A 24,332-nucleotide genomic window follows, 5' to 3' on the forward strand; every position below is an offset into this window, starting at 1 on the left:
AACCGTTTTTTTTTTGGTAGGGGTCACACGTTGCCCTCGCTGTCAGAGAGCGTAGGCAAACGACCTCCGGCCAGCGTGTACAAAGATTCACCACGCACAAAGGGTACTTGTGGCCCCTTCCCGTTGAGCGTTCATGGGACCAATGACGTCGACATTGACGACATGGAAAGGATGATCTGGTCTTGTCAACGGAGTAATAAGCACTCGGTCCCCCCATCTTCTCTCATAACGAGTCTGATATCCCTGACATGTCTTGCAGTGTTCTGCAACGTCACGCTCGACTCCAGGCCAGTAAAAGCTGTATTTAATGCGAGCTTTTGTCTTTTTCGGTCCCAGATGACCGCCTCACAGAGACTCGTGAGCCAGCTGCAGCACTTCCTCTCGTTTCGATCTCGGCAACACCAGTTGGTCCACTCTAGTTCCTGCGATCGAGTCTCTGTGATAGAGTAGTTCATTCGAGAAGATCAAACCCCCTCTTCCCTTCCGAGCGTCCTCGTACGCTTTCTTTAGACTTTGGTCCCCCAGTTGCTCATCGCGAAACACAACCCGGTGAGCCGTCGCGTCTCCAACATCGGCCACATGGTACGCTCAGTTCTGCTACTCACGATCCGCAGCGCTGCAAGCGAAGGTCGTCGCGCCTTCCCCTTCTTGAGTTGTGGTGCCTTCGTTCCGTACGACCGGGACCCCCAGGGTGACAGATGCGGCGTCATCCCGCCCGAAATGCCCATCCTCTCCCAGAGGCTTCCAGTCTTCTCTCGTGAGTAGAAAAACTACCTCCGGAGCGAGCTGGTCTGTTAGTGCACATACCACGTGCACCAATCTACCATCCGCGCCTATGACATCTGATCGAAGTCTAATCGGTACGCGGGCAAGCTTCGCGACGATTGTCTGTCCGAACGCGGACACGAGCTTCACGGTTCCTGGAGGCTCTTTTACGGTTGTGGGTAGCAGACTTTCCCTGACCACAGTGACCTCACAGCCTGTATCGAGAATTGCATCGGTCGGAACGTCCGCGCAGAGCAGCTTGACGCGTTCAAGTTTAGATGTTTGGACCTCGTCTAACTCTCTTGCCAGTCTTGCGACAAAACCTCTCGGCTCATCGTCTTCCGCCCGTTCGTTTTCATCTCGCTGCAACCTTACATTGTGGGCAAAGGATTTCGGTTTTGTCTCTTGTTTTTTCGAACCCTCATATTTAGGTCGGCGCGGGCAGTCTTTAGCAAGATGGTTTGGCCCGTGGCAGAGAAAACACCGGAGAGCATGTCCAGTCTTACCATTATGAGTCTGGTTTGATGCGAGTTCGCTATCTTCACGCCTTGACTTCCCACCCCTTGCATCGCGTTTCGTGCCCTTCGCTTGATCGTATGTTTGCAAAACTTTCGCGATCTCGTGAGCTCTCAGCTATGTCTCGCCCTCGCGCAGCAGAACGTACTCTAGTCTGACCGGGCTGAGACTTGCCTTCAGCCGTTCGGCGACTAGCAACTCAAGCATCGTTTCTTTACTCTCCGCCTCCCTCGCGCGTAAGTAGTAGCTCAGGTACGTCCTTACCCTAGACGCGAACTGTGTCCAGTTCTCGTCCTTGCGCTTAGAAGTGCTGTCAAACCGCTCGCGGTACTCTGGTGGTGTCAGCTGGAGCTCGTCAAGCACGGCTCTTTTTAGCTGTTCGTAGTCCGCGCAGTCTTCGAGCTCCAAATTACGGAGGAGATATCTGACCCTCTCCGTGAGCGCAGGCATTATTAAGTGCACCCGGGCCTCGTCCGGCACCCGGTATGTCAAGAACATTTTTTCGACCTCGTCGAACCAGATGGGGACGTCCGCGTCGCACGGCAGCCTATGACCCTTCAGTACTTTGGCACATTGTACCTGAGGGTCTACGGGGCCCTGGCCGCCGACCAGTGCTCGACCGAATAGCGCCCTCGCTTTCGAGCTGAATTCTACGTAAAGCGATTCGCACCTCAGACTCCACCTGCAGCCTTCTAAGCTCAAATTCAAGCTCGAGTCGGCGCATTCTGATCGCCTCTGGCTACTCCACATTCCCGGCTGGCGCGTCATTACCATTTTTCCGTTGGACGTCAGATGTGCGTCGCCCATTTTCCCTTTGGGCGTCAGATGAACCCTGTCCATTTTCCCCTTGGGCGTCAACCATGTCTGAAGTCGCCAACCTGCCCCTGGTGCGCCCCATCAATCTAAACAGCTCCCGTGGAACCACGTGAACCTAAGCAGTACGCAAGAAATCCCACTCACCCGGAGTCGACGGCGTGTCCTTCCGGCGAGAGTCCCTGCGAGCTTGCTTGGCCGTAGTCGCAGGTATGACGACAGCCGGCGAAGAACGGTACCCCTTGGGGTTCTGGTGCCCCGCCCTCGACTGTCCCTGCAGGCCGACCGCTTATTGGCGTTAACAGCAGAAAAGCAGCCCCCCTTGTGATTCTGGGGCCTCGACTGCTACGGTTCCTGGTCCCCCGGAGCGGACGGTGCGTTCCTCCGGCGAGTCCTTCTGAGCTTGGGGCCTACCGTATAACGACAACAGGCGACGAACGGCACCCCTTGCGGTTCTTGTGCCTCGCCTTCAGCTGTCCCTGGAGGCCGACGGCTTGCTGTTGTGACGCCTGATTCCCATCCTGTCGGCTGCGCCAGTAAAAGTTTCTCTTTTTTTTGGGGAGGTTCTTTGTCCTTCGTGCTTCTCTGATGATGATGGTCCTCGGCGTCTTCTGTTGGTGCCGTCGAGTCCAAGAGCCGTTAGATGGTTGAAGTTTTCTAAGGTGTTTATTATTCCGAATTATTACTGACTCTGTACCTCGTTACAAAAAGCCAGGGACCCGGCATCATTGCCGCGCCTCCAAGTCTGCGTGCGCGCCCAGCTCATACGCCGAAATCCCCCTTCCTTTGCCCGACACGGGCCTTTGTAGGAAAGGTCCCCCTCTCCCTCTGGCCAGGACCGACCAATAATTTTAAAACAGAAGAAGAGCGCGTGGTATACACCTGTCCAATAAACGTTTGAAAGTAAATATAATACCCCGTCAGTTCTCCAACCGCCAAAACCGAATTCGTCTTATCGGCCTGTGCATTGTTCGCCGCCTGGCTGGGGCCTATGCGCCGACTGCCCGGATCGGGTAACACGCGCGCTCCGAATACTCGAGCGAACGCGCCGGGAGCAAAAACAAATAATAAAAGAACACACACCCGCCGGCGACGCAGCCGCAACATGCACACTATTTACCGCGGCCTTACAATACATTAGCATATCAACAACAATCAACATAGCATATTTTGTAGTGAGCTTATACACTCGTTAGTGCACTTGGTAACACTTTGGAAATAAATCATACTCGATCAAAATACAATCGAAACATATTTACTCAACGTGGCATGACTAAATGACCGATCTATTCAAATTAACATTAAAGTTCAAAGAAACTCACAAACAGTACATTTGTGACAGGGGCGCTGGGAAAAGAGCTGCAGGCCTGCAGCTTGACGAGTCCCAGCGCTCCAGTACAAGGTAAGAGCGGCACTGGCACACACAGACAAAAACGAACAAATATGCGCACAGATACATAAGCATACACTTATACAGAGGATAAACACACAAAAAATATCAGGAATTTATCTTCGCAATCAACAGTATACAAAAAAGTGGTGGTTAGTTATTATAAAGCTTCTTGAATAGAACGATGACCAACAGAGTGTATTTCAATATGACAGGAAAACAGAGTGTTTAATAAAAGTGGTATTTGATGGCGATATCTTTGTAGACCAAAATTTCTTCTTGAAAAGGGAATACGCCAGGGGGGCCTATCTCGCAATGGGTATACAGACTCGATTGCTTCTATATTACCAAGATCTAAAGAAATGGCATTATTTTCCCTTACGGATCGTTGATAATTAGATATCAGTCTATGGACATACACATTGATTATATCAATCACTTTATGTTTTTAAAAAGGTGGGATAAAAATGATAGTCGCGTGGAACATCTTCAATGATCCTAAGTGATTTTTTTTTCTTTTTGTAATACGCGTAACTTGTCAATGCTTCATTTTGTATTCGGGCCCCACACCAGGCTAGGGCAGCAGACTAAAGGGTAAGACAGCGCAGTGTAAATCAGATTTTTTTTAAGTATTTACCAGATGTGTGCGTTTATTCATTATTTTGTCAACTTAACATAGTTTTTTTATAAATGTAGGTAACATGACTATTCCAAGACATGTGGCAAGAAAATATTCCCCCCAAGAGGAGGAGGGGAGGGTATGTGGCGGACGCCCCTCCTCCTCCTCGCCCCCTCTGTTGTGCTCCTCCTACTCGCCTGCTTTCCTCTTCTCATTTCTCTCCCTTCCTCCTCATCCTACCCTCCTCTCCTTCCTCCCCCTCCGTTTTTTCCTCCTCCTCCTCCTTTGCTCTTCTACCTCTCCTCCTCCTCCTCCTATCTTCCTCTCCCCTCCTCCTTCTATGTTTTCTCCCCTCCTCCTCCCAGAGTCCTTCTGCTTCTCATTCCCTCCTCCTCCTTCTCCTCCGTACCTTCTCCTCCTTTTTCTGAGTACCCTCCCCCATCCTCCATGCCCTCTCCTCCTAATCCTCCATACCGTTCCCTCCTCCCACAGTTTCGAAGATACATTTAGCTGAAAAACTTGATGCCACGCGACCTCAACACCAATTCAGCTTCCCCGCTAAATTTAGCGGAGGAAATGACGTCACATTATTTGGTGTCACGTGCACCTATGAACCAATTTAGTTTCTCCGCTAAATTTAGCGGGAAAATTGCCGTTACGTGACCTCAACACCATTTTAATTCCCCGCTAAATTTAGCGGGGAATTGAATTGGTGTTCAGGTCGTGGAACATCAATTTTCCCGCTAAATTTAACGCGGTTACGCCGACGCCGACGGTGGCGCCGACAACGCAAACATGGAAACGGGCGCCTAAGGGCTCCGCTCTAAAATCAGAGGCATGGGCAACGAAACACGAGGCACGTGACCTTGTTGGTACAGTCATGTCTCGTTTATATGGATCCCGTTAATATGAATACCCCGCTATATGGACACAATTGTTGGGGACAAACTGGGAACATAGACGCATTTTAGTTTTGTTCTTATGGACCACTCACATTACGGACAATTTCTTGGGGGAACGGAGGCGCCCATATCGACGGGACATCACTGTACAACTACAGTTTCACGGGAAATGCCATTGACTTGCTGTTTTCTGTTTTTTAATCACTTAAGAAGTACATATTTCGCCCATATTCTCAGATGATAAGTTGGGATAATTGTCGTGTAAAGAAAGAAAGAAAAAACTCTGTTCAAGTTTAAAAGAAATTGAAACAAAACCTGTTGGCTTTATGTTTAGACGGTTTTTATGTTAAACACCGCAAACTTCTTCGGGCCCATCTATATAATTTCTTTCAGACTCGGCCTTCTGTCTAGAAATTCTTTCCGGCTGGGGCCGGGTCCGGGCAGTCTCTCCTACGGGACGGGTCTGGACGGGCTTAAAAATTAAATATTCTCTCTGGCTGGGCCGGACCCGGGCCGTGCCTCTACCGGGCCGGGTTGGGCCGGGTTGGGCCAGGCCTAGAAATTCCACCCCGTGCAATGCTGTAATGTACGTACGTGTATATTAGGCGCTTGTGAGTTAAAATAGCACATATCGAAATCTTTCTCAAGTGATGTAATGTGAACGGATTGTTTATTTTACAGGTCCTACGGCATTTATGCATCTCCAACAGCGTTGTGTTTCCCATGGCCTCGGCGGGAGCTGGGGAGCTTCACGCCTTCTAAGCTTTCAGGGTTGCGACAGTCCAGTACGAAACAGTGCCTACAGCTTCGACGTTCGCTTTTCTGCGACAGCTGATAGCATTGTTAAGAATAAAAGACCAAAGCTCAGGAATAAACACTTTCAAACTGATGCGTGAAGAGCCCCGCGAGCAAGCAGCCTGTCGAAAGGGCCTTCCTAGGGTTGCAAATATTTGGAGCTAAGTGGCGCAACGCGTCACACCAAGCTTGATTGCCCTGAGGAAATTTGAGTGAATGTATTGGTTCAAACGTGATTTCTACTTTTCAAAACATTTCTGGAACTCATATAAAACAACGCCTTTCGTGCCTTCCACGTTTGCGCTAGGCCTGTTCCGCATCCCGAAAACGTTTTTATAGGACTTTTTTTTTTTTACACGAACGAATCCGTATTCGTAGCACCAGCTCCGTCACTTCTGACGACACTTGAATGAAATGTTTAAGTCAATTTACAGATGTTGTCTTTTTTATTTTTTTTTTAGCTATTGAAAAGCGTTCGCTCGGGAATTTATGTGATGAGCAGTGAGCACACGAGGAACACATTTTGCTGAAACTCATTTTATGTTCAAATGTTCGACCAAAACAAGTTGACACGAACTTCAGGACAATGCACTCATTTCAGCAGGTTCTTGAATTGTCTTCGGCAGTCTTGCCGAGCTCATATCCGGTATTTTCTCGATGTTTTCATCGTTTAAGGAGGCTGATGGTCGCCGGAACCGACGTTGGTATACGATCAATAGTTCACTGGCCTTGGCGAGAAAAAAAAGCACTCGTAGGCCTGCCATTTCTTTATAGCACTTCCTCTGTTAGCTGTATGAAATATTACAAAAGTTTCCACCGCCGGTTTCCCGAAGAGAAAACAAAATTTCGAGGACGCGCTCTGTTTCTTAAAATCAGACGTTGTAAAAAACTAGGAATGATTTTATAACTCTTGGGAAAAAAAAATTCCACCATGCCGCTAGATCCTTATCAGACGACGCTAGTCGGCAAACTGACCCAGAAGATTTGCTGCTAATCACTGCAAGAGGCCAAAGCTTGAACCACGAACGGCCAGCCCTTTATAGATGCTTTTAGGTTACTTAACCGTCCCCCTTGTAGATAAGTAATTTAGCCTTTGCAATACGACTGCTAGCCTGGGAGTTTTATAGTGTATCAGGAAGTAGTGATACGCTACCGTGCACTGGTACGATGCTCATCCAGATCAAACAGGGCAGGGCTGTCGATTGAACCTAAGCTACCTGGGGTCTGCCGCGCAATCTTTCGCTAAAGCTGCTCCGATGTATGGTGTGCTCTTGACAACACAGACATCGAGCCAATGCGCGATGAGTAATCGCCGTGTAATGAACTGTCTCTACATGACGTAACTCCAAAATAGCTAAATTTGGCATTTGGTGCTAACCAGCACACCCCTTAACCGGCCGAAGCCAAGGGTCCAATCATTCCTTTGACAGTGTCTGATGAAATATATATTGACGCCAAAAAAGTGAACATGTTCTTAAAAGAAAGGTGTGTGCTTATGAAAGCTTGGAACTGTTTTTAAAGCAAAAACAAACCCTGACTCGCAACAAATTTTAGGTACGAAGTTAAACATATAAAGTCATCCAAACCTCGAGTCAATTCAGGTTGTTAAAAAGAAGCTCTGGCGAAACTTTGATAGTCACTTGTTTGCCTCAAAGTAGGCTTAACACGTTAATTACAGATCTGAAGTAGAAACCCAAATAAGAGGTTACTATAATTGTTTTCGCGAAGTTATTACATTTTCAAGTGCGGACCGAAAGGCTGAGAGGCTCAATTTGCAAAAGAGAAAACGTGATGGCAGATTAATATGAGGCAATTATATCTTGTTAATGATGAGTTCAAAGAAATATGGTGACATATATTGAAGACTAAAAACACTCACACGAGAAAACAAAAAGCACAAAATACTTTTTTTATTACCTGCCTGCTCGACCTTGAATCTAAAAAGCGTGGTAGGGCAGGACGCCGGAAAACGCTCGAAAAGTCGAATTCAGACTTTAAGAAATGCCTGCGCGTCTTCTTACCCGGCAAACACATAAATTGCCAATCTCTGCTATCTTCGAAACCTGCTCACTGGATTATGAGGCGCAACATGCGTTTAGAACTAAAAATAAAGTGTGCGCTGTGGCATTACGCAATGCAAAGCGTCAGGCTTCGATTGCGTAATGCCACAGCGAAGACTTAATTTTGAGGTCTAAACAGATGTTTCGCCTCATTATTCGTTGAAGTGACTTTCTAGAACGCAATGATTGGCACATTGAGTGTTTTGCGGGTGATAAGAGGCAGATACATTTCTGAGAGTGTTGGATTTGGCATAACTTTCCTTTCTCGTTTTACGCGTATCTATTTGAATTTAGACGTAATAAATACCACGCTGGGAGGAGTAAAGCCGGAAAGTTCGAAGATGTACATAGCTAGGAGAGGCTAAATAGAATACCTTTGGTGAAAATTACGAATTACAATTGCACGAAGTATGTGGTGTAAATGCTCCTTCGCTTACCAAGATAATTTGCGATACAACTGTAGAAACACACGATTTGTGCTCCAAATGAAATCTTGAAGCGTTTGGAAGAGAGACAAATTAGATAATATGATAACGACATTTTCAAGTTGAGTGGAAGCCTTCGCACCTTTAAGTCGATGCCAACCGAATGATGCCGTAATAGATGAGAGATTAGTGTAACTCATAGTTGGATGGAAGTCTTCCATCTCCGCGAGTAATGAAACGTCATCGTTTTTCAGAAAATGATAGGTTGTGAGCAAACGCTTCTCACGAATTCGACGCGGTAGTCGCTATCAGCAATATTATTGCGCGGCTGATAGCGACTGGGGCGTCGGATTCGCTATATAATGAAAACCTCGAATCTCTCTTGGAGCATCGTTTGTTAGGAAGAAACCTCAGCCATGACCGTCACACTCATCTTGCTCGCTGCCTTTGCGACACTTCTCTTTTGGTGAGAATCTCTTCCGAATTTGGTGCTTCAAAATTAGCTAAAGACTCGTAAAGCTTCGAAAGGTTATGAATGCGGGCTCTCTTATTCCGCTTGAAGCCCATTTCTTTACTACTAATGCTTCATCATAAACTGGCGGAGATGTTTTCATTTAGTGAACTGGGCAGAGCTTATTAGGGAAGAGCTTACGTGAAGGTATAAAACATAAAAATGGGGACGCAAACAGAATTTCTTTCATCTTTCAACACTGTTTCCGTCACCATGCTCTTTATTCTCTTCTTTCATACATCCGTATTTATTCACCAGCGCGCTTGTTTTTTTTAGATTTTTTTAGGGTCTGTGGTGTATGAAACATCTTCTGTAACACCAACCACATTTTATATTTCAAAACGAGATGACGCTTGCCAACGCCGTCCTTCAATTTTTTCTATAAGTAGTGCACAATAATATTAAAATAACATCATCATTCATGATAGCGTGTTTGGCGTACCCGTTTAGACCTTGAGGTTTTAGTAAAACAAATCCTTCGTGAAAATATAAAACGACATGCTTTATTACCGTAAATAAAATAAGGACCCAATGATGTGCATTTATCCAAAGTTACTGAACAATCGCGCAAATAAATATTGTGAATACATTGGTCCGTTCCTTCCTTGAACTTCATTTCCCCTCGTGTATTTTCTAATTTAACGAGTTTCTCTATGATTACAACTTACAATTTGAACTGTGAGACACAGTTAGTGTATATGCAAAACCATGTTTGTTTTTTATGTAGCTAATACAGTATACTGCTACCGTTTACGTTAGCGGACCGTACGAGCTCAATGCACTTTAGGTGTTCAAATGACAGGTTACAATTTAACAAATTCTAATTTTGGGTTCGTAGTATTGTGTTTTGCTCTGCATATCTTGCTTGGCGTCTCTGTACTATATTTTTTTTTAATTTTATGATTGACGCATATAGATTCGGTTGAGGTCTATATACAAAGCACGATTTTAACAGACGTGAATCTGTCAAAGTGTTTTAGCGATATTATGTAAAATATACTTGATTTAGATCCTCTGGAATCCGTTAATATTCTGGATTGCCAAACATACTTTTTGTGCGTAAATTCGCCAAAACAATATAGCGATTTAATTCTAAACTAAAGTATACACAGATTAAATGTGATATGTTCTAATATCAATGCATATTACTTTGACTATAAATTGAATTTTGCCTACCTCTTACCTGGCAAAGATGGCGACCTTGAACAAAAATGTGTTTTATATATTTCAAGGAAAGTGCATAGAACCTTTAGTTTCTGGAACGACAAAGGCGTACCCCATGTTGGCATTTATGGCTACCTGGTCTACGCGTACGACATGTTCACAAAGGTGGGATACTTTTGCATTAACTTTTACGGTGTCTATGACATTTGATTTTCATTACAAAATCATTCCCTTTTCAGGTGTTACTTCACAATATTTACTATGAACATTTCGTTATTATTTTCAGCCCATGTACGAGACTGTACGCAAACACTACAAGCGTAATGGACGATTTTACGGGTAAGTGTTCATTTCCACTTCTGCACTCTACGAGTTTTAGATTAAGTCAAAATGCGTTACTTTCACCTCAACGTGAGCATACCGATATGGAGACTGTGCAAGCCAAGATAGCGTAGCTGGAGCCTTTGATAAAAAAAATAGATAATCTCACAAAAGTATACTAAATTTCTAATGTGTGGAATCAACCCAGAAATTATACTTGAAAGGTATTTTCGGTTTGATAATACTATATAAAAATATGCCTTTAATTATGTGCACCTTGCCAGCCCTACAGGTGGACGGGCGAACCGCAACGCTGAAGTAAAGGTTCTGAAAATACAAGGTGTCTTATAAAATAAAAGTTAGAATTTTGTTTTTACTTGCTCTTATCACAAAAAAAAAATGAACGACGCACCGCCGACCGCTCAGTACTTTGCCGAAATGTAGCGTCAGCGGTTTGAACCAGATGGCAATGTTTTAGAACTCATCGTTACGTCATTATAGCGTATGAAAAGCCATTAAGAAAAAATAGTTGAATGGGATAATGGTGAGTGTCGTACTCCACGAACACATAAAGATGCAAGCGTGTAAATAGGGCTATATTTCCTATCAAACGTTTCAGAATCGTTTTTATAAAATGACGGTTAGTCCTGAAACCTTGGCATCTCGCCCGGACAGCTAGAGTTAGAATTGCGCGGAAATTGAGCTTTCCAAGATGCGCAATATATTTATGTAGAAAAAAAACATATGCTTTTTTCGTTTGTCGTTTTGTATAATACAATTTTTTTTAGTAATTATTATATTCATGTAAAAAAAGCAGCAAGTTGTTTTTTTTTTTCGCTGTATAATGAATTTTTCTTCAGTAATTAAGGAGCATACAGGAATACGTTTGAAGTATACTTTGTTTCATGAACAAAATTAGTATAATTAAATTGAATGACTGCTGAATCATTTAGTTCCCCCTTTTGTGATCGGCGTTCGCGAAAGCATGGCTTTGCATAAATTTGATTGCACATTGGCTTCATTGGCATTGATCACGTTAATATTTTACTGCGCACTTTTGTGCGCAGTAAAATATTAACGTGCCCTAGTCCTTCGCCTTTTTGTGTTCAAGTGACTCTTAGTGTTTCAAGCAACTCTCGTAGTTTTTTTTTTGTTTTTTTTATCTTGCGACAAACTAGAGATGACTTCCATAGGGTAACTATCAAGAAGCCGTTTTACTGCTAGCGATAAAAAAAGAACAATGTCGACGGCGTTGCCTTTCTTGTTCAAACATCGCTGTCCACGTGTGATTTATAACACTGGAAACCATAATTTCAGAGAGTTCGGAATCTTATTGCAATGACAAGGACTAGATTTCGCTTTAGAGGAATCATTCGTTTGAGTGCTTATAATTCTTGTTGAGTGAAAAAAGTAGTTTGCATGCCTCAGAAAGGGTCTTGTAGAAACAACCAAAATATCTTATTACCGCTTGATGTTATAATTTCCACAGATCCTACCAAGGCCTCGCTCCGAGTCTCTATGTCGCAGAGCCTGAACTCCTCGCCGATGTATTTGTCAAAAAATTCAAGTCATTTGCGGACAGAACGGTATGGTGACACGTCCGAGCAATCGTATTTAATTAGTCCTGATTACTTAAAAAATAACAGAGCATATTGTAGCCAAAGAAACTTGTTTTTAATCGGGTGCTAAGAACATACTTTTCGTGTAAGGCCAGTCAAATTATGAGGCGCTGGATAAAAATGGTCATCTGCTTTAAGTCCTCATTTAGAACTGTCTTTCTTCACATTTTGTCTCTAAAGACCACGACTACACAGGTGATCTAGCAATGTGGCACTAATTAACGCCTCGGAGCAAAAACAGTATTAGGATTCAGTAATTAAAAAAGGACTGGGTGAAAAAAAAAAGAGGATTAGAGGTGGAATCGCACGAGCACAGCGCTCACCCAAAAGTGAATATATTCTACTCCTGCACAAAGGAGCGAGTAAACAAGACACGCTGTAGGTAGGAAACAAAACACAAAACCCGATCGAATACCCCCAGCATACCGACAAGCGCTTACGAAAAATTGCATTTTTTTTGCACCACTTTCTTTTTATTAAAGTTCATGGTAACCAAGGAGACAAACTGCGCGCCTTTGTTCCATGCTAGGCACCTAGGAGTGCCAAACGTGTGCCACATTAGTCTACGTGCTACATGGATATTCACCAACAAGGGCTCCGACGTCACGACGCAGCTGTGGTGCTGCTGTCGGCGCATGCGCAGAAGCGAGTCTAGTTTCTGTGCAAGAGCAGTGCTCCCACCTGGTGTAAAAATACGCTAACTTGTTCGTTAAAAAAAACGCGTTGTTTTGTACACAGTTTTGTTTGTAAAAAAACAAACAATTACATTCTAGAGTGCGGTGTCTTCGGGGGTACACTCTTTATATGCGTGGCTCGTTTCTCTATTTGCAGATTGGACAAAAGCTGGGGAAAGGTCATAGACAGAGAGCCATCGCTAATCTTTCCGGAGACGAGTGGAAACACGCCCGCACCATTATTACGCCCGCCTTCACGGGCAATAAACTCAAGGCAGTACGTTAGACGACGGACAGCTTTATTACAGCAGAGCACGGCGTATTGTTTTTCCCCTTCTTGCCTCGTGATTGGTTTTTCGACGTTCTTATCGGCAAGACCGGCAATCTGATTGGCTGTGGATGAGCATTACGCGATGCTCGGGTCTTGCCGCGCTGGGCGTTGCTTAAAGGGGAGGTGAAACTCTTTTGAAAGAACTCTGAGTTGGGAGAGCGCTTCAATGAAACGAGCAAGTGTTCTGAAATTCGTCTTTGGCGCATGCAAACGCAAAAAAGGGCGTACCAATCAAAGGCTCACATCGACAAAAAGCAGATAAAGCGTGATGACGATGCACTAGGCTCACGCAACCAGAGCCGTAAATGTAGAGAGTTTGGCCATTTGTTGGGAAATATAGGAGACAAATGAGAATGTGCCATTGCCCGCAAGCGAGCTGGGCGTGTTCCAGGGCGTCTTCAGAAATTTGAATGTGACCAAGCAGAAGCCGGAAATAATATCCTGGCGGTGGTCGCGAGAAACAAACCTGATAACTGCATTGGAGTAACTCTCAATGGCTGAAAATATGGTACACGTGATGTTTCAATCGCGTTAATCCAAAATGATGGTGGAGGAGTGCGACTAGCGGAACGATCGACATGATCCGTACGCCAAGCGCCCAGGTCCGGGAATTTGCCGTCCGAACGGTCACACTCTGTCCGCGCAAAATAGAGTTGCGCGGCGCATTCGTTTCTTACATCTTTCTGCATGATCGATCATGATCAAAACAACACGTGCACCCTATTTTCAACCACAAAGAGTTACTACCCTTCACTCTTACGCGCTTATTAAAACCATATACGAACATAAACTTTTGATCAGAACTGTTTGCCGCTACCACCGCTAGGGGATTCTTTTCGGCTTCTGGTTGGTCAAGAGAGCATGGCAAGCCCTCTTTCCGACTCTGCCGCGCGCCCTGACTCGGCCCGCACCTCCCATTGACCAAACTCTCTACATATACGGCTCTGCACGCAACCATTGCTCGAGGTCAGGGTGTAAACAGACGCACGAGGTGCGCAAGGAGATTACGAACTTGCACGCCGTATAGCAGAGCGCAAGTTCGTCTGCTTCTTGCCGAGGGATTGCACTGGCGTCAGAACGACAGGCTCTGATTTTATCTAATAGAGGGATAGTCAATAGACCTCAATGCTAGCTGCCTTGAGGCCTACCCACTATCCTTGCGATCGGAGCCAATCAGAGCTCGGCGTTTTTTTCGTCCCCGCGACCCCTCCCGAAGAGGCAGACGAACTGCATTGCTTTCTGTCAGATGAATTCAGTTATCGCACTTACCTTCGACGCAAGTATTTATGTTGCATCGACTATGTGCAGCGGTTGACGCGGGCATCCTGCGATCTTATCTGCCGTCTGCTACCTGTCCGGAGCGTACTGACGTCGTGGACGACATGCTCGATTCAGTTTAGTGGCGTGCGAGGGTTATCCGGTGACGACGTCACTTTTGATAGTTTCCTCTTTCCGCTCTCGCGCTTTTCCGCCCTCGGCGAGTCGCAACGGTCCAGTCTACGTCGAAATTTTAAGTAGCTATTAAGACTCTCCTACTACTAAATTAGAACAAAGTCTCAAGACTTCATTTGTAACGTGCCTACGTTAACACTTTTACGGATTCTTGGAATTCAAAGACCTCTTCAGATTCCTTTTAAGCTATTGGTGGATATATATCGTAATTTAATCAAACAGGGACTAGCATTCTTTCAAAACCTTTTTCAGTCAGTTCCGAGGATTGCTAAGGTCACCGAAAGGTTAACGGCCCGGTTAAGAAAACATGCCAAGAACGGAACTCCGGCTGCTGTAAACGAGTGAGTACGCTAACGTGCATGAAACGTTTTTAATTCAGTGTAGAGCATGAGTTGCCCAAGTTCCGTGAAAGTAAGGTCCTCCGTCATTTACGTAATTGCGGGATAGTCATCTTGGTCACTTCCGTTTTGTTTGTTATAACTCGCGCCATACCATGCTCATTCTATAAACCTAGAGAACCGTTTTTTTCCTGAAAAAATGCTTTTCGTCTCGGCAAAATACGCAGGCTCTTCCATAGCTGCGCGAGAGACGCAACAGCCGCCGCGGTATTCAGCTTTGACATGGACAGTCACGTGGACAAGAAGCATCCACTGATGGTGTGTTTCAAGACGCTGTTCGCTGAAGTGGTTCCCAGCTGGAAGTTTCTGCTTGTGTGTAAGTGCACCTGGGGACGAGAGCTGCCTCTTAAGTATATCTCATCTTTTCGTGCTGCGATTGGACAGTCGAAGAGAGAGAATGCGCGATAGGCGTTATAGCACAAATTCTAAAGCTCTTTAGGTTTGCTGAACTCAATACAGGAGGGCAGTGTGATATGACATGACGCAATGAAGACCTGCACCGCGGTGTTATATGAGAACAACCAAGTAAGAAAAACAAGTACGAATAAAGACAACATCATACAATCACCAACAACCACGTTGAACGAAGAATATTATGATACGTTTTTCAGGTCCGGTATTTGGAGGTTAAGACATATTACACCAGAGTTAATGACAAGACGAAAAGTAGAAAGCGTCGCTCTGGTAGTCTCCGGCACGGGCTCGCCGTCTTCTGTCGTGCTTTGGTGATTTGACTGCGAAGGCCCGTTAGAAGCGAACCAGACGTCGAAGGGATATCGAAGGTAGCCAACTCGCACCCATTCTTTCACTGATAATAGGGGGAATGATGATAGATAACGTAATGTTGAGACTTTCTGTCTTTGTCGCCTTCGTCCCTCATCTTGTTTGTGTTTTTCTTTTTTTCATGTAAATGTAAATATGTAAGCATGGTCGAAGTCGTCAGTTTAGTTCTAGAACGTAGCTCCCAGGCGCCCGTTTTCGGCTTGAGCGGCGTCGCCGTAACCGTGAGGTCACGTGACCCCTCAAATCACGCGAAGCCCCTAGGTCACGTGATCCCCCCCTCCGCCTCCCCCCCCCCCCCCCCCCCCCCCCCCCCGAGATCACGCAACACCTCCTAGAAGAGAAGGCCGGAGTGCTCTTCTCGTGACGTCGCGAAGGAAGGCCATTGGGGGCGCGCGTCGAAGCGAATGCAACGCGCGTGGATCGACTGTCGTAACGCGCTTTTAGTCACATACGCATGTTTTATTAGCTAAAATTAAAGTTGCACATAGCAATGGGTCTAGAAAGCACTTTGTTACACGGGCAAAATATTACACCGCTAAATAATATGTACGGAATGGCACGTGGTATGCGTTGTTTTAACTCGAAAACATTGAGTCACGCCATTATTGCAGTACGAATGAATATTTTATACAGAAATACTTCGACAAAATGGCGAGACACGCAGTAACTGGACACAGCAAAACAGACCACAGTTAAGAATCAGGTAGACGTAGTCAACGCGAACTCGGCAAGACAAGTGTCACTTGCCATCATGGAAGCGATGCTAACGCGTGATGTCACTGAATGTTTGCATTATACCCGGCCATAAGGCAACATTAATGTAATTTTGATCGAATGACCTTATGGGGTCGACAAATCAGTTTGCGACGTTCGTATAATCACTCAAGACCGCGAGCTGATTAAATTTCATATCATTGAATGAAAATATATTCACTTTTACGTCTGGCAGAGATACTACTTATTCAACTAATTTACTTCTCCCTATGAGCTCGAGCCGCCTTAGAACGAAACATAACTTATTTGGTATACAATAATACTAATGCGTTAATACAGTTAAGATTCTAGTATGAACGCGGTAAAAGCAATAAAAGAACATTACTATAGATAAACACATAACCACAAACAACGCACTTTCAATAATCACACAAAATTGTTTTTCACCTTCCAGTGAAAACTAGATTACCGCGCATATTTGCAAATGTCGACGCAACTGCACACGGATAATGGCAAAGAACAAAATTCAAGTCTATCATAAGATTAAAAAAAACAAAAACGATTGCAGCTTTGGCTTGCGTCCTACATGACTAAGAAAGCCCGTAAATGAATTGTTTCTCACTTATCGATCGGATTCATACGTCCCCGAATATTCTTAACAAAAACGTTTGACCACGAACTCCAAGAGGTCTCCCTTTGTCGAGAGAGAGGTTTACCGATAATCGACCAGAGCCATCCTTAGCTTGTTGTCACACATTTCACTCAAATCGTAGCAGGACTTGTTCCACGAATCCACGTAAGTGCCGTAATATCAAGCAAAAAAAAAGAAAACCACGTGAGACTGCGGTGACGACGGAAATACGACGGGAAGATAAAACAAGTCTCAATAGTACCACACACAAGAGCAGCGGGGACAAAAGGCTTAAAGGAGCTGTGCAACAATTTCACGGCTTTGCTCAAATAATCGTGGAAGTTGATGCCTGACACTTCTGCAGTGAACTACAGAAAACAGATTTTGCCTGGATACCCTAGTTTTTATTTTAAAGAAATGAAAAAGCTCCAGGTCTTTGCCGCCTCTCAACTCGTACATCGTCTTCCGGGTCACGTGCGCAGTGACGTCACTTGAGTAGGCGCGGGGTTCCGGAAAAGTTCTCTCTTTAGAGCTATCAGCGAGCAGCGAGAACTCATCCGCTCGCGACCGCGTGACCACGTTATGGTGTACTAGAAGGGAGGTGTGCCAAGCCCCGCTCGGTTCCGGGGGCCTCCGCCGGACGCTGTCGCTTCGTGGCGCTGCTAGGGAAAGCGCGGTAGATAGAATACAGCACGCCGCTTCGAACGTATGCAATGCAGCCGTGTGGTTATGTTTAAAAAATGTTTTTGCGTTCGTCGCGTTGCTTGTTTGAAACATGGTTGCTTTTGACAAATACCCTACTCCATTTTTTTGCCTCTGTAACATAATAAAGTAGTGTTTACTGGTTTTATGAACCGGGAGCGCTGATCCCGTTCCTCAGCGCGCGAGCGGGACCATACTGGATTGCTCGCTTCCTGGTACTTCTGCAGTGGCATTTGGGTTTTTTTCTCAAACATGTAACATATAAAACTTGACCAGTACATAATCAAAACCTAATAAATCCCCAATATTATTTTTTTTTCTCTCTAATAACCGCAATATCCGGGCCCCTCCCAACAGAACATAAAAAAGTAATACAGGTTCAGTTCAGTTTAGCGGAAACTTTATTGATGCTATGATGCTAAGACTAGTCTTGAAGAAAAAAAAATTAAAAAAAAGAGGAATGCTTTCATTTTTTTTTTTAATTGTAGATATACCTCTCTTAACGTGTAGGTGTCCAACTACACTTTCTTCTTTTTCAATTTCTGTTCTTTTGATCTAGTTCTTTCGGTCCTGTTTTTGCCTTTCAAGAAGAAATGCATCCGTGTGATGCAGTAGAACTTCACCACTGATCGGGTGAGGCAGTCGCAGTGGTCAGCGCAGCCAACTTTTGGGAGCCCTTTCAGCGAGCCAACGATCTCGTACATTATGCTGGCGTGAAGCTTGGACGTGCTGAACGCCTTTGTCAGATGGTTTTCCAGTGTCATCACCAGGTGGTACAGCTTCTCGGAGGGGTACAGCAGACCTCCCTGGTCCCACTCCATTGTCGCATCTGCTGGCAGGTGTTGTGCGACGTCGCCCCGCTCTGTGAGGCAATCCGCTTTGCATAGCCTGCAGCCAGTGTCCAATACCCGTTTTCGTGCCACATACCCGGCTATGTAGTAGACGAGGCGACCATCACTGCGCTCAGCAACGTAGGGAAGGTGGTCCAGAACATGCTGAGCCCCATCAAGGTCGCCGACGTCAATCAGCTCGTCGAGCTGCTTGTAAGCCGCTGGTTCGTCAAGAGGCACGGTCTCGGGGGTCAAAAGTGCATCCAGCACGCCAGGTGCTATGCTGCCGCTCACAGGGCTTTTAGCAAGGCTGTAGTAGCTCAGGCACCTCATGATGGCACAAAATTGTGCCGGGGTGGGGTTGTCGTTCGGACCGGATGCTTGCCGAGCAATCCCAAATAACCGTTCGATGCAATCTTGGCTGAGTCTGGATGTCATTATGTAGCGGTAGCCAAGTTTCGTTGTGAGGTATGTCAGCAGCTCCTTTGTGCTGCGCAAGGTTACCCTCAAGCCTTCTGCCGTACTCTTGCTTAGGAAGCCGCTGCCTTTGGCATGACGGTCCCACCGATCAAGGAAGTCCAGTGTCTGGTTGATGACAGCTTCCTCGTCGCTGTTTGGCCTGCATATGCACCAAGAAAGCAAAGCCTGCGTCAGTGTGTACCACAAAACATCGAGCTAACCCTGATACACTAATAGAGCCGAATGATAATGCATCGTGTGCTTCTGTCGACTTGATTCAGTTGTTCTGCCCCCATCTGGCTATGTGGTAATCTGTGATGCAGGCACAAACACGCTATGCGACGCATTCTGCACGAATCTGCTCTATGTGGAGTATCAAAGTAGATTCAAATTTTTCTCTTTACGCTTGCACTCAGTTTTTAGTTGTTCAATAACATGTCGTTTGTAAGCACCATGATACTGGCTAGAAGAAAAACGATGAGGTGCTAGTAAAAACTTGACCTCCTCCCCCTTTCTCTTGTTCCCTTCCACCCTACTGTGGGAAGTAAAGAGGGAGGCGATTGTTACCCCTTATAGCACTTGATGTAACGTAATCATATTCCTACTTTTCACTTAGTAAAGTTTGCTATAATAAATTGGTGTGCAGTCTAATTTTTAACCTTTATGCCAAGTCATATGACTTGATCACAAGACTGCCATAGGGTATGTAAGATAACCCACAATAGTTACCCTATCAGCATATAGCAGCCGTAAAAACAGTCACCATAGCTAGTAGTCACAGGATTGGTTTATGAAACAAGAAGTTGCTGGATAGATTCCTGGTGAGGCACAAACTGAGAATCTGCCTTAAAGTGCACACTACTATGTTAAAACAAACCCCCTGCATGTAACAATACAAGTTTTACCTGAGTGCCTTCAGTGGTGTTCGTGATGTCATGACACGGATGAGGTTCACCATGAGTTCAACAAAGGCTCGGGTGGGCTCCAAGTTTGGGTACTGCTCCTCAACCTTTCCTTTGTGGATGAAAAATGCATGTAGCATTGAAGGACTGAAAACCTGAAATGCGAGGTCCACCCTCATTTTTTCGAATCCATTGGGGTAGATGTGGGCCCGTGTGAGTCGATGTGCTGCCTTGGGTGAAACATCACTGCTTTCGCATTTCCAAGTGGCCGAGATGTGTTCCCAGTGAGCCTTCAAAATTAAAAAAATACTGGTTTTGCTAAGCAAATAAAAACATCACATTAAAACATCTGCTATGCATTTTCAGTTCACAGGTGCAAAATGAGGGGAGAAACATATAGTAGTGCTTACCCTTCCTTCTGGTGTGTTAAACCCAGCCTTCAACATCAGGTTGCGGACACATTTCATCAAGTGAGGGAAGTCGGAGATGAAGTGGATGAACCGACTAGGATCAGCAGGGTGCGAGGCTTTGCAGCAGACTGATGTAGCGTCGGCGTGCACGCCGAAGCTATGCCACATTGCCCGGTTCCAAGCTGCTCCGTCACAGCACAGGTAGTCAACAAACAGACCTGCCTGTTCGCATAGAATTATCGCCTCGGTGACAATCTTACTGAGCAAGTGAGCCTTCACGTTTCCACTTGAAGCAAATACGCTTAAAAAACAAATTATGGCACTAAGTAAGACATATTGTAGTCAAAAAAGCAAAAAAAAAAAAAAAAGAGGAATTAACTATTTACCTATTATTTGCGTCCAATTCCCCATAAACGGCTGGAACATGAGTACTAGCCCATGATCTGCTCTCGTGTGCTTGTCAGCCTCGGGAGTGTGCTGACCCTGGTTCACAAAACCTTCAATGTGCGATGACGCAGTCAGGTCCAGGTGCGCTGCCAGCTTCATTTCATCAAGAACGAGGCCGCCATGACGGGACATCTCGTCCATTTGCAGTGCCTTTGCTTTGACAGCTCGAAATAGGCTGTCACTGAATCCATATGAGGCTCTGAAATTCTGACGTTGTTACGAGGTTAGATAGTCTGGCACTAAAAATTTGATAGATGCTTAGCATATCTCATGACACATACCTTGATGTACCTGAACAAGCACATTCGACTTGGCAGCACAAGAATTCGGTGGCGTCTCAGGTGTTCATATAGCCTCTTGCTTTTCATTCGAAGAATGATGCATTCAAGGAGCCATGCCCTGCTGTATCGGTAGCCACGCAACGACTTTCGCTGTGATGCTTCGAAGCAAGCCCTAACGGACTCTTGTTGCTTTGGTGGCAGCTTTGCAATCTGAAATGTAGATATAAGGTAGAAAGAAGTGAATATTTAGAAAATAAATTAGATGCAAAGTGCCTACGTCTGAACTGTAAAATTCTCATCTGTACAAGCTACTCACAGTATGCTCAAAGGTTTCTTGGCTGATGCTTGCATTTTGTGCCCTTGTTTGGTTGATTTGGTCGAGCAGAGTACGCACTCGATTTTTTTTCCGCTTCAATGTCCGAAGAGCACGTCGCAGCTTTTTTGCAGCAGTGTATGCAGTCAGGTTTGTCTTGGCCTTGCCGCGCCTTGCTTTCCACATGCGAGACGTCAGGAGCTTGCGAAGATATTTGCAGGACAAGCAAGGATGTCCAGAAACACCTGTAAAATTGTTCGTACATGACATAAATAATTCTTCCCACTCAGAAGAAAGAATGTCTCACCTAGAACAGATCCATTGCATTTGTTGGAATACAGCTTGTTTTCGACACGCTGACAGGACTTTTCTTGTATTTTGACCACGGCGAATTCAGTCAGTTCTCCAACACCAGCACATAGCGGCACATTGTCAACGTAGCGCAGGATATCTTCCGCTTGCGAAGGGGTTCCAACACTACTCTCAAGATGTGGAATACCACGAAGAAAGACCTTGCAAACAGAAGGTCCTTCAGCCGTCTGAGCTTCGAAGATCACTGCCCTTTCAAACTTAAGTGGGGGTACCGTGTTGTTGCTGAGACAGACTGTTTGATAGGAGACTGTGTTTGGCTCTTCTGAAAACAGCTGCTCCGACCAGTAGTCTGATGGGCGCCTCAGATTTCTGAAGGTGCTGGTTTTAGCAGTAAGGCTCCCACTGGGTGAGTCGCAGTCGCCGTAAACTGATGAGGCTTCTTGAGTTTGTTGTTGATACTGCTGAGAGGACTGAAGCTGAGAAGGCTGACAAAGAGTCCTTGCTTTTCGGTTGGGCTCTTGCAGTGGTGCCCGTGACTTCCGCTTTCTTTCCTTGGGGAGTGTCTTGCTCAGGTATTTCGGTACGTTTGGAAACTGTGTCGGCACGGCATCAGACGCCAAAGCAGGTACCAGGCGGGGCTGCCACACTTCCTCTCCATTGATGATAAGGCGAGACGAAGAGATTATAAACCTACAAGAAAGAAAAAAAAAAAACCGGCAATGTAAACACCGATACAATACATTCAGAGCATCTCGGAGGCATATACGGGCCACAGAGCAAAAGCCTGTGCAATATCTTCTGCTAATCGAGGTAGTATTACAAAAGAAAGCTATTGGGTATGAGTTTCATTAGGCTTTTTTTATCACAAAGAAAAAATCAGAAATAGATGACAAAACACTGCATTTAATTTCTTATACTGGCGTGAATCCTCTCAAAGTTGTCACAGCAAAATAATAGTGAAGTAGTCACCGAAATTGAATGTATAGTATAAGCTCTATTTTATTCCCCAAAATAACTAAGAAAAACTACTGCGTGATGCTGTACTCAAACATTTTTTGCCTGTCTTATTTTGAAATTTGGTGGCGATGGCTGAAGGGTTTATATATACAAAACATTCAAATAAGTAAGAAAGGCGGGCTAAAAGAAAAAAGAGCAGACGGAACAGAACAGATATTAGGTACCGGAGTCGGCGGGCGAAAAGAAGGGGACAACACAAATATAAATGACGGAAAAGATACTGGCGAGCTGGTGAACGTTTAACATCGTGGAAACCCGAGACCAAGGAACAGATATGGGACGACACGCACACCAATCTTGACATGTAACGTGTTGTGGAGACGACACTTCAGTGAGGGCCCGAGACCTACTATCCCGTTTTCTCAAGCCATTTCACGTGAGCACACCATATTTCTGCACAAAGACAGAGCACAAAGAGAAGCACATACGCCCCCTACCGCGCACGCGGATGTTATTATTTACAGTTCACTCACCTCTTATCGAAGTGCCGTTCACACACTGCCGAATTTGGTTGCAGCCTGTTGTCGGCTCTCGGGATTGCGCGGTCCCACTTCTCGAAGTTAACGGCGTCCTTGGGGGCCCGGAATAATGATGCCTTTTCTTTTGAGTGTTGGTAGCCAACGTTGCATCCTGGCACAAAACACCAGCGATCTGTCTTCTTCTTCGCAGCGACTTCCATCGTTGCACCGCAAGCGCAAGGGTCTCCTAACGTGCTCTACGCCTTGCCCTACGCTGTGCACGACCGGCCGGGAGCTCCCCGCTTACCGCGACTTGCGTAGCAGCGCCGCTTGCCGTCATAGCGGCAGAATCCTACAGAAGGTCCTCCTCTCCCAACGCAGCGACGGCGCGCTTGGCACACCTCCCCTTCTAGTACACCATAACCACGTGCTGGCGGGCGCCCTGCGAAATATATGGTGAAAGGAGGAAAGTCTCATCCGGGTCCGGCCATACCCGTCCTTGCCCGTCCGGCGCTGTCCCCCGCCCCCTCCGGCTTCTGGCAGCTATTCGCGGTTTTGTTTACCTAGGATAGATGGCGCCACTAGAACTCCGTATAATAAAAGGTTTGTCGATGATACCAGGGTTTTGACGCATTTATATATATGTTGGAACGACAAGATTTATAGAAAAGTTACCTTTTATCGAGCAGGTATTCGCGCAACTTGCTATCTTTCTACAAGATTCCCCACTGACGTCACGCCGCTTGTCTTGTTTCTGTGGCTCATACGGGTGGCCCCTTTGACAAACTGGTGGTCGGTATGGCTAAACGGTTAACGGTATGAACCCGTTTACTTTCATATAGGCGCGAAATGGGGTTTTTCAGTAGGGTCAGCGTTAATGTTCAGACAGTCAGCAGCTCACACACAACGTAAATTTACCAGAATCGGATCCCGTATGAGCGAAGATGTCACATCGGAGTGACCGGAGCCGTTCCATTCGATGGTGTGGAGAGCTGCGGGATTGCACGCAGTCCCGCGGTTACGGGGATACTCAAGAATATAAATTTGGGACTTGCAACCTTAGTAACGCGTTGTATATTACGTTTATATTATATATATAATGAATTTGACAAGACTGCGATTTTAAAACGTATATTAATGTCGGATAAACGCTCACGAACACCACCGCGTCGCTCGAGAAGCAACATTTGTTTCACGTCGATAGTACATATTTTAACGTAGTTGCGCAATGGCCTTCCTTCCTCCGACATTGTGACGTAACCACACAGAGCGCTGCGGCCTTCTTCTCTAGGAGATGTTGGATCACGTCAGCAGGGAG

General features: G+C 45.6%; 1 protein-coding gene across 1 annotated transcript in view; it reads left to right on the forward strand.

The window, feature by feature from the left end:
* Positions 1-8,701: 8,701 nt before the first annotated feature.
* LOC8034917 (cytochrome P450 3A5-like) overlaps positions 8,702-24,332 on the forward strand; it is a 29,417-nt gene continuing 13,786 nt past the window's right edge. Inside the window, exons 1-7 of the mRNA XM_040211254.1 lie at positions 8,702-8,751; positions 10,029-10,125; positions 10,247-10,299; positions 11,771-11,867; positions 12,732-12,851; positions 14,610-14,698; positions 14,923-15,071. Coding sequence (XP_040067188.1) covers positions 8,702-8,751; positions 10,029-10,125; positions 10,247-10,299; positions 11,771-11,867; positions 12,732-12,851; positions 14,610-14,698; positions 14,923-15,071 — 655 coding nt within the window. The remainder of the gene's footprint in view (positions 8,752-10,028; positions 10,126-10,246; positions 10,300-11,770; positions 11,868-12,731; positions 12,852-14,609; positions 14,699-14,922; positions 15,072-24,332) is intronic.

The sequence above is a fragment of the Ixodes scapularis genome, unplaced genomic scaffold, assembly GCF_016920785.2.
Source record: "Ixodes scapularis isolate PalLabHiFi unplaced genomic scaffold, ASM1692078v2 PGA_scaffold4__175_contigs__length_147842914, whole genome shotgun sequence".
NCBI classification, from domain to species: domain Eukaryota; kingdom Metazoa; phylum Arthropoda; class Arachnida; order Ixodida; family Ixodidae; genus Ixodes; species Ixodes scapularis.